This window comes from Nerophis ophidion, linkage group LG27 (assembly GCF_033978795.1).
Source record: "Nerophis ophidion isolate RoL-2023_Sa linkage group LG27, RoL_Noph_v1.0, whole genome shotgun sequence".
NCBI classification, from domain to species: Eukaryota; Metazoa; Chordata; class Actinopteri; order Syngnathiformes; family Syngnathidae; genus Nerophis; species Nerophis ophidion.
In genome coordinates, this window is record NC_084637.1 from 15,901,622 (window position 1) to 15,917,157 (window position 15,536).

A 15,536-nucleotide genomic window follows, 5' to 3' on the forward strand; every position below is an offset into this window, starting at 1 on the left:
ACTCTCCCAACCGCGCCATGGCATCCCCATCTGACTAGTTAAAGGTTTTAACCAGACTGCATTAAATGAGGGGGGAAAGTAACATTTAGAAAAAAAACTTAAGTATTAAAACAAATATAAGGTTCAAGAGGACTATAAGTATTGTAACAGCAACATCCTTCAAAGGAAAAAGCTAAATACTATCAAACTAGCGGTGCAAGTCATGCTTATGCCTCAGGCTCTTTTTCTAAAACTTGGAGGAGCTTCAAACGGTAAACATGAGGTTTTAGGCGGCACCAAATGTAAAAATAAAAGATTGTGTCATTGTCTGTACACAAAATAAAACTTCAAACTCTTATCCATTGTCACGACTTGGACTGTGGAGCAGCTTACTGCGAGGCTTTCGCAGCTCCCTGCCATGAATGTTCTCCCAGAGTGCAAAAGGACTGGACTGCACACGACATGAAGGTGAATACATGATTTATCCATCTTCTTCCGCTTATCCAAGGTCGGGTCGCGGGGGCAGCAGCCTAAGCAGGGAAGCCCAGACTACCCTCTCCCCAGGCACTTCGTCCAGCTCTTCCCAGGGGATCCCGAGGCGTTCCCAGGCCATCTTGGAGACATAGTCTTCCCAACGTGTCTTGGGTTTTCCCCGTGGCCTCCTACCGGTCGGACGTGCCCGAAACACCTCCCTAGGGAGGCGTTCGGGTGGCATCCTGACCAGATGCCCGAACCACCTCATCTGGCTCCTCTCGATGTGGAGGAGCAGCGGCTTTACTTTGAGTTCCTCCCGGATGGCAGAGCTTCTCACCCTATCTCTAAGGGAGAGCCCTGCCACACGGCGGAGGAAACTCATTTCGGCCGTTTGTACCCGTGATCTTATCCTTTCAGTCATGACCTAAAGCTCATGACCATAGATGAGGATGGGAACGTAGATCGACCGGTAAATTGAGAGCTTTGCCTTCCGGCTCAGCTCCTTCTTTACCACAACGGATCGGTAAAACGTCCGCATTACTGAAGACGCCTGTCGATCTCACGATCCACTCTTCCCCCACTCGTGAACAAGACTCCTAGGTACTTGAACTCCTTCACTTGGGGCAAGGTCGCCTCCCCAACCCGGAGATGGCACTCCACCCTTTTCCAGGCGAGAACCATGGACTCGGACTTGGAGGTGCTGATTCTTATTCCGGTCGCTTCACACTCGGCTGCGAACTGATCCAGTGAGAGCTGAAGATCCCGGCCAGATGAAGCCATCAGGACCACATCATCTGCAAAAAGCAGAGACCTATTCCCGCGGCCACCAAACCGGAACCCCTCAACGCCTTGACTGCGCCTAAAAATTCTGTCCATAAAAGTTATGAACAGAATCGGTGACAAAGGGCAGCCTTGGCAGAGTCCAACCCTCACTGGAAACGTGTTCGACTTACTGCTGGCAATGCGGACCAAGCTCTGACACTGATCGTACAGGGAGCGGACCGCCACAATAAGACAGTGCGATACCCCATACTCTCTGAGCACTCCCCACAGGACTTCCCGAGGGACACGGTCGAATGCCTTCTCTAAGTCCACAAAGCAGATGTAGACTGGTAGGGCAAACTCCCATGCACCCTCAAGGACCCTGAAGAGAGTATAGAGCTGGTCCACAGTTCCACGACCAGGACGAAAACCACACTGTTCCTCCTGAATCCGAGGTTCGACTATCCGGCGTAGCCTTCTCTCCAGTACACCTGAATAAACCTTACCGGGAAGGCTGAGGAGTGTGATCCTATGATATTTGGAACACACCCTCCGGTCCCCCTTCTTAAAGAGAGGGACCACCACCCTGGTCTGCCAAGCCAGAGGTACCGCCCCCGAATACATGATTGAATTATACTATAAAAGGAACAAACAAAAGGCGCGCACAAGGCGGAGAACAAACTTGGTTAAGAAAACAAAAACTAGCACAAAGGCAGAACTATGGACATAAAAACGAAAACACTAACTGTGACGTGAAAAAGTCCAAAACAACTGAGCAATGGCACGAGCACTATGGCATGGATCGTGTAATCATTCGGGTATCAGGTGTAACAAGTAGGGGCGCCGCTAGGGATTTTGGGTCCCATGAAAATAATCTTTACAGGGCCCCCAACACATAATTTCATATAATTTCATCATCATTAGGGGCCTCTCTGGGCCCCCCTCCATCATGGGCGCCTAGAATCCGTATCATTTTCCCCCCCCTTTTCGGCGCCCCTGGTAACAAGGGTGATGTTGCCAGGTCGACTACCTGGCAACTACAGGCTTAAATAATAGTGACATGATTAACAAGAGGTGCGTGAGTTCAAACAAATGAGGCAGGTGGAACTAATGGTTGTCATGGAAACTAAAACAAACCAGGGTGCGCAAAAACAGGAAATAACGGAGTCAAAAACATACAGAACATAACTAAACAGAACATTATCACAAGACATGACTTCCATCTGCAGTCCTTAAAAAAAATTACGTTTGGGATGTGAGTTAACAATAACAATAACAATATCACTAATACTTGGTGAATATACAAGTCGCTAAATGTAAATGGCGTATTTTTGGCGATTTTTGGATGTTTTTGTAATTGTGTTTTATAGGTGGAAGAGAGGACTTACCATTGACTTTTGTTTACTAGGTAGAATGCATCAAAAACATACTCCTGTCATCATGTCTTTTATATTGCTTGTGAACAATGGGTTTTATTCCCCAAAAAAAGTGCAGTTCCCATTGAAGGTGAGGTACCACTGTGGAACAATATTGACAAAGTAATATCAACAGCACAAATATTTTTATTCTACCCTCGGTATTGGTATTGTCCAGATTTGGCTAGATACCTTATATCAGGGGTTCCATTTCCATCCATTTTCTACCGCTTATTCCCTTTTGGGGTCGCGGGGGGCGCTGGCACCTATCTCAGCTACAGTCGGGCGGAAGGCTGGGTACACCCTGGACAAGTCGCCACCTCATCGCAGGGCCAACACAGATAGACAGACAACATTCACACTCACATTCACACACTAGGGCCAATTTAGTGTTGCCAATCAACCTATCCCCAGGTGCATGTCTTTGGAAGTGGGAGGAAGCCAGAGTACCCGGAGGGAACCCACGCATTCACGGGGAGAACATGCAAACTCCACACAGAAAGATACCGAGCCTGGATTTGAACCCAGGACTGCAGGAACTTCGTATTGTGAGGCAGACGCACTAACCCCTCTGCCACCGTGAAGCCGGGGTTATTAAACTAAATTTACCTGGGGGGACACTGGATGCAGAGTCTGGGTGAGGCTGGGCCGCTATCAAAGATTTCTTAAAACAATGTTGCATACTCCTCAGCATGTCTAGTTGTATAATGACGTTTCAAATTGTATTCCTTGTGCACCGCAACTTTCTCTGTGCAAATAAGACACGTCGGGGTGCTCCTGTGCTCAACAAAGAAATATTGCATCTCCCATTTTTCCTGGAATTGTCTTTGCTCATCACTAACCTTTCTCTTCACTGCACGCTTTCAAAAAGACATGTTTGGGGTTGTGGAATATATTTGTATTTAGCCGACGCACGGAGAATAATATTATTTCTGTGTGTCGTTCCGCTTTTCCTCCCTGCAGCAACACTGGATAGCGAGCGCAAAAAAGTGACGGCTCCCGGAGTGTTATCCTGCATCATATAGAAATATATGTAGTGTTCATTGTGTCAGGCAATGCAAATTAAACAATGAATAAAACAAATAACATTTTGAATTGGTCCAGGTTATTGGGGACTGTTATTACTGACGGACAGGTGTCGCTGTGTGACTGCAGCCAGGCACGTAAGAAAACCCCCATGGCAACGTCTCTGTCGTTTTCACTCATTTGCCGCTTTTCCACTATCGCAGGGGTAGGCAACCCAGAACGTTGAGCCATTTTGGACCCAAATAACACAAACTTGCGGGCCATACTAACATTAAACTTTCATATTAAGGTGGGAGTCGCAAAATAACGTCTGGCGGGCCGCGTGTCTGAGACCCCTGCCTTATATGGTTGTGGGTGAGCTGGAGCCTATCCCAGAAGGCTTCAGGTTATGGGTACTGTGGAAGGATGCTGATATGTTTAAGAGTTCCTTCTTTTTACATAGCCATGTTCAGAGTGGCTAGTACTTTTCCTTTCTGTATTCTACCAGTCTCTCTTTGTCTTCAGATCCCATTTTACCATGACTTGATTAACGTGGACCCCGACTTAAAGGCCTACTGAAATGAGATTTTCTTATTAAACGGGGATAGCAGGTCCATTCTATGTGTCATACTTGATCATTTCGCGATATTGCCATATTTTTGCTGAAAGTATTTAGTAGAGAACATCAACGATAAAGTTCGCAATTTTTGGTCGCTAATAAAAAAGCCTTGCCTTTACCGGAAGTAGCAGACAATGTGCGCGTGATGTCACGGGTTGTAGGGCTCCTCACATCCTCACACTGTTTATATTCATAGCCAGCAGCAGCTAGAGCTATTCGGACCGAAAAAGCGACAATTTCCCCATTAATGTGAGCGAGGATGAAAGATTCGTGGATGAGGAAATTTAGTGTGAAGGACTAGGAAAAAAAAAAGGCGATTGCAGTGGGAGTGATTCAGATGTTATTAGACACATTTACTAGGATAATTCTGGAAAATACCTTTTCTGCCTATTGTGTTGCTAGTGTTTTATTGAGATTAAATAGTACCTGAAAGTCGAAGGGGTGTGGCCACGAGTGTGTTGACCGCCAGAGTCTCGGAGGGAAGTCACGCAGCTGCATCAGGACGGAATCTCTGCTGATGTCTCCGGTAAGAGCCGACTTATTACCACAATTTTCTCACCGAAAACTGCCGGTTGACATGTAGTCGGGATCCATGTTCGCTTGACCGTTCTGATCCATAGTAAAGCTTCACCTTTGGGAATTTTAAACAAGGAAACACCGTCTGTGTTTGTGTGGCTAAAGGCTAAAAGCCTCCCACCTCCATCTTTCTACTTTGACTTCTCCATTATTAATTGAACAATTTGCAAAAGATTCAGCAACACAGATGTCCAGAATACTGTGTAATTATACGATTAAGGCAGACTACTTATAGCTTGTATCGGGCTGGAAAATAATGTCCGCTACAACCCGAGACATGAAACGCACGCGTCATCATACCGCGACGTTTTCAACAGGATACTTCGCGGGAACTTTAAAATTGCAATTTAGTAAACTAAAAAGGCCGTATTGGTCCGTAGTAGTGGGTTTCAGTAGGCCTTTAAAAAAGTTGAAAAACGTATTTGGGTGTTACCATTTAGTGGTCAATTGTACGGAATATGTACTGAACTGTGCAGTCTACTAATAAAAGTTTCAATCAATCAATCAATCAATCAATCTAAGGTCAGTATCGTAAACCATCAGAATGTGAAGACAACCCCCACGTCTTTCTCACCTTATGATTTTGAGAGGAGGGGGAGGAGGGCTTTCTTTTGTGTGAAAAGAGTGTGTTTTTCCCTTGGAATGCCAGATCAAGTAGAGTAGCCGATATGAATGTATTGGTTAAGTTGACCTCCTAAATATTTAGTAAAACTTGAAAATATTCCAATTCTTTTTGCGATCCACTGCTCAGATCGTTCTATGTTAGAGTTTTGATTCTTTTCTGTATCACATTTTGGTAGTTTGACTCCTTAGTTCCTGTTTTTAGTCCGTTTCCATAGCTACGTATTATTTTCACCTGCCGTGGTTTCAAGACGCACACCTGTTCTACTAATCACCATCCTTTATAAGCCCGCCTTTTCTGTTCACTCATTGTCGGACTCTAATTTGCTCACATGCGACAGTTGAAGCCTCGCCTGGTATGTTTATTCTCGCTAGCTTACACGCTACGCCTTTGTTCTTTTCTAGCTCTCATGCTAATGGTTTTGTTTTCCCCTTTGTGTGCCTTTGTGCCAAGTTTTAGTTGTTTCTGTTCGTTTTCCCTAGACTCCCACGCTAGCTCCCTTTGTTTGCCTTTTCTGCTTAGCCCCAGTATTTTTGTTCCTAGCTCCTTTTATTAAATAAATCTTTTATCTTACTGTGTTTTATGCCGACCCATTCCTTGGAAGAACGAACCCGGCATCGCTATGCCACAAAGTCTTTACAATTCTGTCTCGATGGTCCTTCTTACTCAACATATATGTCATCAAAAGAACTTGGGATTGACCAGTAATAAAGATTCCCTGGGAGGAAGAGCTGGTCCGAAGCAACAGTACACGAGCACAATATGACTCAAACCTGGATCTTCTTACAATGAGTCCTCATGCAGCAATCTTCAGTTCATAATGTCCTATGAAAACAATATGAAGGTCTGATGGTTTAATACAGTTGAGGTCACCACTGCATGGTTTTAGAGCGGGTCAGCTTCTTGGTTAGAGCGTGACGCATGGTCAGCATGTAGGAACGGCGGTCAGGCAGAGACCGCTGGTGGTCCAACACCCGCCTGTCACACATGAGAGGCAAGACAATGCCAGTAGTGAGTTCTCACACACACACAAATTTTTGTGCACAGAAACACACACCATTGGCTGGAAATGTGTGCCTAAAGGGGGTCTGGTGTGTTTTATAGCCCGGTGCAGGTCTGCAGAGAAGCAAATGTGTGTGGTTGTGTCAAATGCTGTTTACATGACTAACCTGATGAGCTGAAACACGGCTGCTTCCACAGATAACACAGCGTCGGCCACCGACAGCTCCTTGAAACCACACCTTCACACACGCACACATTTTATGAGTATTTTGTTGCATTACAACACTCATAGAGTGGGGCAAAAAAGAATTTAGTCAGCCACCGATTGTGCAAGTTCTCCCACTGAAAATGTTGACAGAGTTCTGTAATTTTCATCATAGGTACACTTCAACTGTGAGAAAAAGGATGTGGGAAAAAAAATCCAGGAATTCACATTGTAGGAATTACAAATAATTTATTTGTAAATTATGGTGGAAAATAAGTATTTGGTCAACCATTCAAAGCTCTCACTGATGGAAGGAGGTTTTGGCTCAAAATCTCACGACACATGGCCCCATTCATTCTTTCCTGTCCCCTCAGCAGAAAAACAGCCCCAAAGCATGATGTTTCCATCCCCATGCTTCACAGTAGGTATGGTGTTCTTGGGATGCAATTACGTATTCTTCTTCCTCCAAACACGACAAGTTGAGTTTATGCCAAAATGGATACATGGATGATACAGCAGAGGATTGGGAGAATGTCATGTGGTCAGATGAAACCAAAATATAACTTTTTGGTATAAACTCAACTCGTCGTGTTTGGAGGAAGAAGAGTTGCATCCCAAGAACACCATAACTACTGTGAAGCATGGGGATGGAAACATCATGCTTTGGGGCTGTTTTTCTGCTAAGGGAACAGGACGATTGATCCGTGTTAATGAAAGAATGAATGGGGCCATGTATCGTGAGATTTTGAGCCAAAACCTCCTTCCATCAGTGAAAGCTTTGAATGATTGACCAAATGCTTATTTTCCACCATAATTTACAAATAAATTATTTAAAATTCTTACAATGTGAATTCCTGGATTTTTTTTCACATTCTGTCTCTCACAGTTAAAGTGTACCTATGATGAAAATTACAGACCTCTGTCATCATTTTAAGTGGGAGAACTTGCACAATCGGTGGCTGACTAAATACTTTTTTGCCCCACTGCAAGTGCTGTTCCGAAATTAAATAAGGCATTCACAGAGGTGGGCTGAGTCAAATACACTCGGGAAATAATGTACAACACGCCGACCAATCATAGTTTTTCAATTCTGTGATATTACTGATGATTTTTTTTTTCTGCAGGTGCGTGTGGTGTTGCAGGGGAAGGAGCGAGTCGGTGAACCACACACTAGTGCTTCAAGTCAGGAGCGTTATCCACAGAGCACGCGCTTATTCCGTTTTGCACAAAGAAGCACAAGTATAATGTCAAATAATGAATAACAGGGCACGTCATATGAAATGTTACCGCAAATGTATTCCTAGCCTCTTCCTGCTCTATCACTGATAAGAATATAATATCAAATACCGTATTTCCTTGAATTGCTGCCGGGGCGTAGGTTAATTTAAAACCTCTTCTCACTCCGGCACTTACCAAAGGTATGCAGTAAAAATTTGAGTGTGATGTAACTTGGACCTTAAATCCTATTGAATAGCTCTTAATCTTCTTCCCTTTATGCGATTTCAAATTACCGGTATTGAAATCAGCCTCCTCCATTTAAAAAATGACGACAGGAGAAGTGTCACGAGTTTGACAAGGTGGTAATACTAAGCATGCGCTAATTATTTTGGTAAGCGAGTTTGACCCGGCAGTTTTTCAAGGCAGGCGCATACTATATGCCCTGCAGCAATTCAAGGAAATACGGTATGTTTAAATATTCTCACATGCGTCCGTGTTAGTGTGAGTCTTGAAAGGCAATAGTTTGGGGTTTGAATCCCGGTCAGAGAGGAGCGAGGAATTTTTATAAATTGTTGCACTACAAAACGTATTATTTAACAGGATTTTTTCCCCATGATTTTTTTTTCAGTACAAAACCAATTATTTTTAAATTGGATTAAAAAATAGAAGGGTATGAAAATCGTTTCAAACAAGGAAACAATGTTACACAATGATACATCACATAAATACAGTGTCACAGAAAATTAAGTAGAAAGGAGTGGATCTTAATTAATCCTACTCCTTTCACAACTCTTGATGACTTCCTGTCTATAACATAAACATGTACATACATTTTAATGATAAATACATTCACATAAATAAAAAGTTACTAGGTGTGTGAATCTTTGCGCACTTTACAATTTCATCCGGTTCCGATTACTATGGTGACGACTCGATTCATAATCGATTCTTGATTCAACACGATTGTTCACTTAAACTGATTCTCACAATGTAATATTTGGTGTAATAATTATAACGGAACTTTTTAAAAACATGTTACAAGTTAGAAAAGCTCCTTATGGTTGCATGGAGATGGCCTGAAAACGTATTTAAAAAAAAACAACTATTTTTATAAAATTAAAAAATTAAAACCGGATGTAATTGATTCAATCAAGTTAGAATCACGATTCGGATGTGAATCGATTTCTTGTGCACCCCTATTAGTTATTAATGAGTTATATTCCACATTAACATGTACATATTTAGTAGATCTTAGCATATCAATGAATTAATGAATACCGGCAAAGTAGGAATCATTAATTTTAAATTGAATATTTTCAAAGACAGAGCATAAAAACTGTTTACTACCTACGAAATACATGTTTAAAAATGATGGGAGCCCTATAAACATAAAATGACATTCATTAATATATATATATATATATATATATATATATATATATATATACACATCCATCCATCCATTTTCTACCGCTTATTCCCTTCTTTGGGGTCGCGGAGGGCGCTGGTGCCTATCTCAGCTACAATCGGGCGGAAGGCGGTGTACACCCTGGACAAGTCATCGCAGGGCTATATATTTATATGTATACCGCATTTCCTTGAATTGCCGCTGGGGCGCTAATTAATTTAAAACCTCTTCTCACTCCTGCGCTTACCAAAGGCATGCGGTATAAGTAAGCATGCCCTAATTATCTTAAAACCTCTTCTCACTAAGGCACTTACCAAAGGTATGCAGTAAAAATTTGAGTGTGATGTAAGCTTGGACCTTAAATCCTACTGAAGAGCTCTTAATCTTCTTCCCTTTATGCGATTTCAAATTACCGATATTGAAATCAGCCACCTCCATTTTGAAAATGATGACTAGGGAAGTGTCACTCGTGACGTCACGAGTTTGACCAGGTGGTAATACTAAGCATGCGCTAATTATTTTGGGAAGCGAGTTTGACCCAGCAGTAATTCAAGGCAGGCGCATACTATATGTCCTGCGGCAATTCAAGGAAATACAAATTATATATATATATATATATATATATATACATAATAAATAAAGGTACATATATACTGTATATACATACACATAATATACATACCTTAAATCATTGGCTAGTCTCTGTCCTTCTTCTGTTGTCACTTCCCTGCCAATTTCCAAGTCTGCTTTATTGGCTACAAGAACTGCAGGGACAACTGACACACACACACACACACACACACACACACACACACACACACACACACACACAGTTCTATCCCAGATGGTGATGTATAAGCCTTGTTCTAGAATTTAACGTTTAACGTCACATGCGACTGTATAAACACTTATGTCTCCCCAACTTGAGCATCTGGTGTGTGTGTGTATGTGTGTGTGTGCACGCACATGTGTGTGTGTGCGTGTGTTTGTGAGAGTGAGGGAAGGCGACAATAGGCATGCTTCTGTGTGAGTTAGAGCAGAGCAAACACTGCATAAACGGTCACAGTGCAGCTGACATGGTGCTGGTTCAGGTACATAGACTTTATACATTAAAATACATATTTGAGTTGTGCGGATTTAGACCATATACGATATAAATGATACGAATTTGGCCGACAATAATGTAGACCAGGGGTCACCAATGCGGTGCCCGCGGGCAGCAGGTCGCCCATAAGGACCAGATGAGTCGCCCGCTGGCCTGTTCTAAAAATAGCTCAAATAGCAGCATTTACCAGTGAGCTGCCTCTATTTTTTTTTTTTTTTTACTAGCAAACTGGTCTCGCTTTGCTCGAGATTTAAAAATCCGAGAAAATATTTCAGTTGTTTAAATAAATTCATTTTTTTATTTTTTATTTGCATCTTATAACTTTCAGAAAGACAATTTTAGAGAAAAATACAACCTTAAAAATTATTTTAGGATTTTTAAACACATATACCTTTTTACCTTTTAAATTCCTTCCTCTTATTCCTCGACAATTTAAATCAATGTTCAAGTATTTTTTTTTTATTATTGTAAAGAATAATAAATACATTTTAATTTAATTCTTCCTTTTAGCTTTTGTTTTTTCGACGAGGAATACTTGTGAAAAATTTCTTCAAACTTATTATGATTAAAATAAAATAAAAATATTCTGGCAAATCTAGAAAATCTGTAGAATTAAATTTAAATCTTATTTCTAAGTCTTTTAAATTTATTTTAAAATTTTTGTTCTGGAAAATCTAGAAGGAATAATGATTTGTCTTTGTTAGAAATATAGCTTGGTCCAATTTGTTATATATTCTAACAAAGTGCAGATTGGATTTTAACCTATTCAAAACATTTCATCAAAATTCTAAAAATAATCTTAATCAGGAAAAAATTACTATCTATGTTCCATAAATTATTTTTTTTAATTTTTTCAAAAAGATTCGAATTAGCTAGTTTTTGTCTTCTTTTTTTCAGTTGAATTTTGAATTTTAAAGAGTCGAAATTGAAGATAAACAATGTTGTCAGTCTACCCCAGGGCAGTTGTGACTACTGATGTAGCTTACCACCACCAGGTGTGAATGAATGTTGAGTCCCACTTCTCTGTGAGCGCTTTGAGTGTCTAGAAAAGCGCCATATAAATCTAAGTTATTATTACTATCATCATTATTATGTTGCAAAATTAAATTTTCATTTTTTTCCTGTTTTCTCCTCTTTTAAACCGTTCAATAAAGTGTTTTTTTCATCATTTATTCCCTACAAAAAAAAACTTCCGCAGAAGGGAAAAAATGTACGACGGAATGACAGACAGAAATGCCCTTTTTTAAATATATTTATCTGTTTCCATATATATTTATTGTGAGAAATAATTAAAATGATCAGTGTTTCCACAAAGATAAATATCATTAGTTATTAACAATAACATAGAGTTAAAGGTCAATTGAGCAAATGGGCTATTTCTGGCAATTTATTTAAGTGTGTATCAAACTGGTAGCCCTTCGCATTAATCAGTACCCAAGAAGTAGCTCTTGGTTTCAAAAAGGTTGGTGACCCCTGCTGTAGACCTTTTAATACTACGGTCATATCATTAAAATGCGTGTTCATGACACTAGATGACCGAGCTCTGTCCCCACAAAATATGACAGCGACAAGCCATCAGGCTCAGATAATGTGCCTCCGCAGTGTGAAGCTGCTTCTTGGTCACAAATCTTTGCCTCCATGGCAGGAAATAAACTATGTTTATCACAAGTACCATCATCACCGGAGGACGAGAAATAGCAAAACATGGTACAGGCCATGCAAACGCTAAAGCTAGAGCTCTTGATTGCAAACTGAGGCGGGCGTATAGATACAAATATCGACAGTAAGGATACCAAGTAGTACGCTGCTAAAAAAGCTGACAAAACATAAGATAAAAATACATATTTTTGGAAAAAAGACCAAAACCTTAGTAGTATCGCCCAAAACTAATGTAAAGTAATCAAACTACAAATGAATAAGAGTTTATATTACATTTTAACAGATGTGTAGATACAACATTCGTAAATTAGCAAGCAGATAAATAATAGTTTGTCAAACTGTGACTTGGATTAAGGTTGTTTCTCCGACGCAGAGGGAATTTGGCACGAGCGAGACGTGAATGTGAGTACATCTTTTTATTTTAACACTATAACAAACAAAAAGCCCTCACAATGAAGGTACAACACTTGGCTATGGAAACAAACACTGGCCCTATGGCATAAACTATGGACATAAACAAAAGACTTAGCACAAAGGCAATGAACTATGAACTACAAACAAAAACTTACATGACATGGAACTGTGAACAAGGGCATGAAGGTAGGAACAGAATGGGTAAGTGAAGATGCCAGGACGACGACAGAAAAAGAATGACTTAAATAGCAGCTGTGATGATTGGTGAAAACAGGTGTGAGGATGAGGACGGAGACGTGACTAGGAGACCAGGTGAAACTAATGGGTTGGCCTGGAGACGAAAACAAACCAGGAAGTGCAAAGACAGAACTAAATGTCCAAAAAACTAAACACAACCCGGCAAAAAACAAAACATAATCTTACAGGCGTGACAAAGTTTTGTTGAAATAATATAACTAGAATTTATGCAATATGCTAGAGCAGGGGTAGGGAACCTATGGCTCTCGAACTAGATGTGGCTCTTTTGATGACTGCATCTGGCTCTCAGATCAATCTTAGCTGACGTTGCTTAACACGATAAGTAATTAATAATTCCCCTGGTAATCACAGTGTTAAAAATAACGTTCCAAAAATAAAACATTCTCATGCATTTGAATCCATCCATCCGTTTCCTACCGCACCTGTTCAAGAAGTCGCATCGGTGGTCAAAAGTATTTTATTTATTGTTGGTTAGCTTCGGAATAACAAAGTTATTAAAAAGAATAAGAGACTCTAAAAATGTTGGTCTTACTTAAAAATGCATGCATTTAGTTGTAATCAGGGAAAGTCCAAATAAAAGAGGAGGCGTAGAATTCTCTTGTCAGAGCGAGGGACGACAATGTACAAGGGTACAGCTCTGCGGGTTTCTCCTCATTGAGCTAAATTTGAACCCTGTGTCTGTTTAATTCCTTGCTTCTTGTCTGTTTAATAGATGTCATCAGTGTTTGAACCTGACAGTTGTATTCGGTGTTGAAAATATTAAATGGCTCTCACGGAAATACATTTTAAAATATTTGGCTTTCATGGCTCTCTCAGCCCAAAAGGTTCCCGACCCCGGTGCTAGCGTATACGTCAGCAGCTAAATTAGGAGTCTTTGTAACCTGGTTCAAAATACATCCATAATTATTTTGTAGTGGAATTTCTGACCTGTATACCATTTTTAAGTTATATTTTAGTCAAATAAGAAAGTCTATCAAAGAGCCTATTCTGAATCACTGGAAGAGCAATTGTAGGGGAAAGTTGAATTTGGGGTCGCGCCAACCAGTCTACAAAAAGTTTATGACTGCTTGTTATGACTGAGAGATCCACCGTTGTTTTTGGAACCAGCAGTTGCAAAACAAAAAGACCTTGACACATGAGGAAAACATATAAGAAGCCAGTGGACCAATATTTGATATGATTTGCATGTTTTTTATTTGATTCTGGATCCTCTGGGGCAGGAGTCACCAACGCGGTGCCCGCGGGCACCAGGTAGCCCGTAAGGACCAGGTGAGTAGCCTGCTGGCCTGTTCTAAAAATAGCTCAAATAGCAGCACTTACCAGTGAGCTGCCTCTGATTTTTAAATTGTATTTATTTACTAGCAAGCTGGTCTAGCTTTGCTCGACATTTTTAATTCTAAGAGAGACAAAACTCAAATAGAGTTTGAAAATCCAAGAAAATATTTTAAAGATTTGGTCTTCACTTGTTTAAAAAAATTCATTTATTTTTTTACTTTGCTTCTTATAACTTTCAGAAAGACAATTTTAGAGAAAAAATACAACCTTAAATATGATTTTAGGATTTTTAAACACATACCTTTTTACATTTTAAATTCCTCCCTCTTCTTTCCTGACAATTTAAATCATTGTTCAAATAAAATTATTTTTTCTTATTGCAAAGAATAATAAATACGTTTTAATTTAATTCTTCATTTTAACTTCCCTTTTTTTCGACGAAGAATATATGTGAAAGATTTCTTCAAACTTATGATTAAAATTCAAAAAAATTATTCTGGCAAATCTAGAAAATCTTTAGAATCAAAATTGAATCTTATTTCAAAGACTTTAGAATTCATTTTAAAATTATTGTTTTGGAAAATCTAGAATAAATAATGATTTGTCTGTTAGAAATATAGCTTGGTCCAATTTGTTATATATTCTAACAAAGTGCAGATTGGATTTTAACCTATTTAAAACATGTCATCAAAATTCTGAAATTAATCTTAATCAGGAAAAATCACTAATGCTGTTGCATAATTTTTTTTATTTTTTTTTCTAAAAGATTCGAATTAGTATTTCTCTTCTTTTTTTCGGGTGAATTTTGAATTTTAAAGAGTCGAAATTGAAGATAAACTATGTTTCAAAATTACATTTGATTTTTTCCCCCCTGTTTTCTCCTCTTTTAAACCGTTCAATTAAGTGTTTTTTTATCATTTATTCATCTTCTGTAAAATGACAAAAATGACGGAATGACAGACAGAAATACCCATTTTTGTGTGTGTGTGTGTGTGTGTATATATATATATATATATATATATATATATATATATATATATATATATATATATATATATATATATATATATATATATTAAAGGTAAATTTAGCAAATTGGCTATTTCTGGCAATTTATTTAAGTGTGTATCAAACTGGTAGCCCTTCGCATTAATCAGTACCCAAGAAGTAGTTCTTAGTTTCAAAAAGGTTGGTGACCCCTGCTCTGGAGGATGATGTCTGTTTGCTTGGGCAATTTAATCCAACCTGTACTTTTTGATATTGGGTAAATAAAACTTTTGTACTAAAACCACTTTGTTTGCAGTTAAGTTTGGGACTTACCAACACAATTTATATACCAAATAAAATATGCTAAAATATATTGTTATCACAGGAGGTTGCAATATAAATCGCGATTTAGATTTTAGGCCGTATCCCCCGTCCCTTACACTGTCAAAAATGGCTGACGCCTGTCATCACAGAAAGTAAACACCTTTCTTACCAAGACTCTGTTTGGTTTGATCAATGAGTCTCTTGAGACGCTGGACCTCCAGGAAGCTGT

General features: G+C 39.6%; 1 protein-coding gene across 1 annotated transcript in view; it reads right to left on the minus strand.

The window, feature by feature from the left end:
• Positions 1 to 1,593: 1,593 nt before the first annotated feature.
• zgc:110699 (uncharacterized protein LOC325371 homolog) overlaps positions 1,594 to 15,536 on the minus strand; it is a 16,015-nt gene continuing 2,072 nt past the window's right edge. The window contains exons 4-7 of the mRNA XM_061889226.1: positions 15,477 to 15,536; positions 9,968 to 10,061; positions 6,622 to 6,693; positions 1,594 to 6,430 (exon numbers count right to left, since the gene is read on the minus strand). The exon at positions 15,477 to 15,536 is cut by the window's right edge and continues 79 nt beyond it. Of these exons, the coding sequence (XP_061745210.1) occupies positions 6,322 to 6,430; positions 6,622 to 6,693; positions 9,968 to 10,061; positions 15,477 to 15,536 (335 nt within the window). The 3' untranslated portion in view covers positions 1,594 to 6,321. The remainder of the gene's footprint in view (positions 6,431 to 6,621; positions 6,694 to 9,967; positions 10,062 to 15,476) is intronic.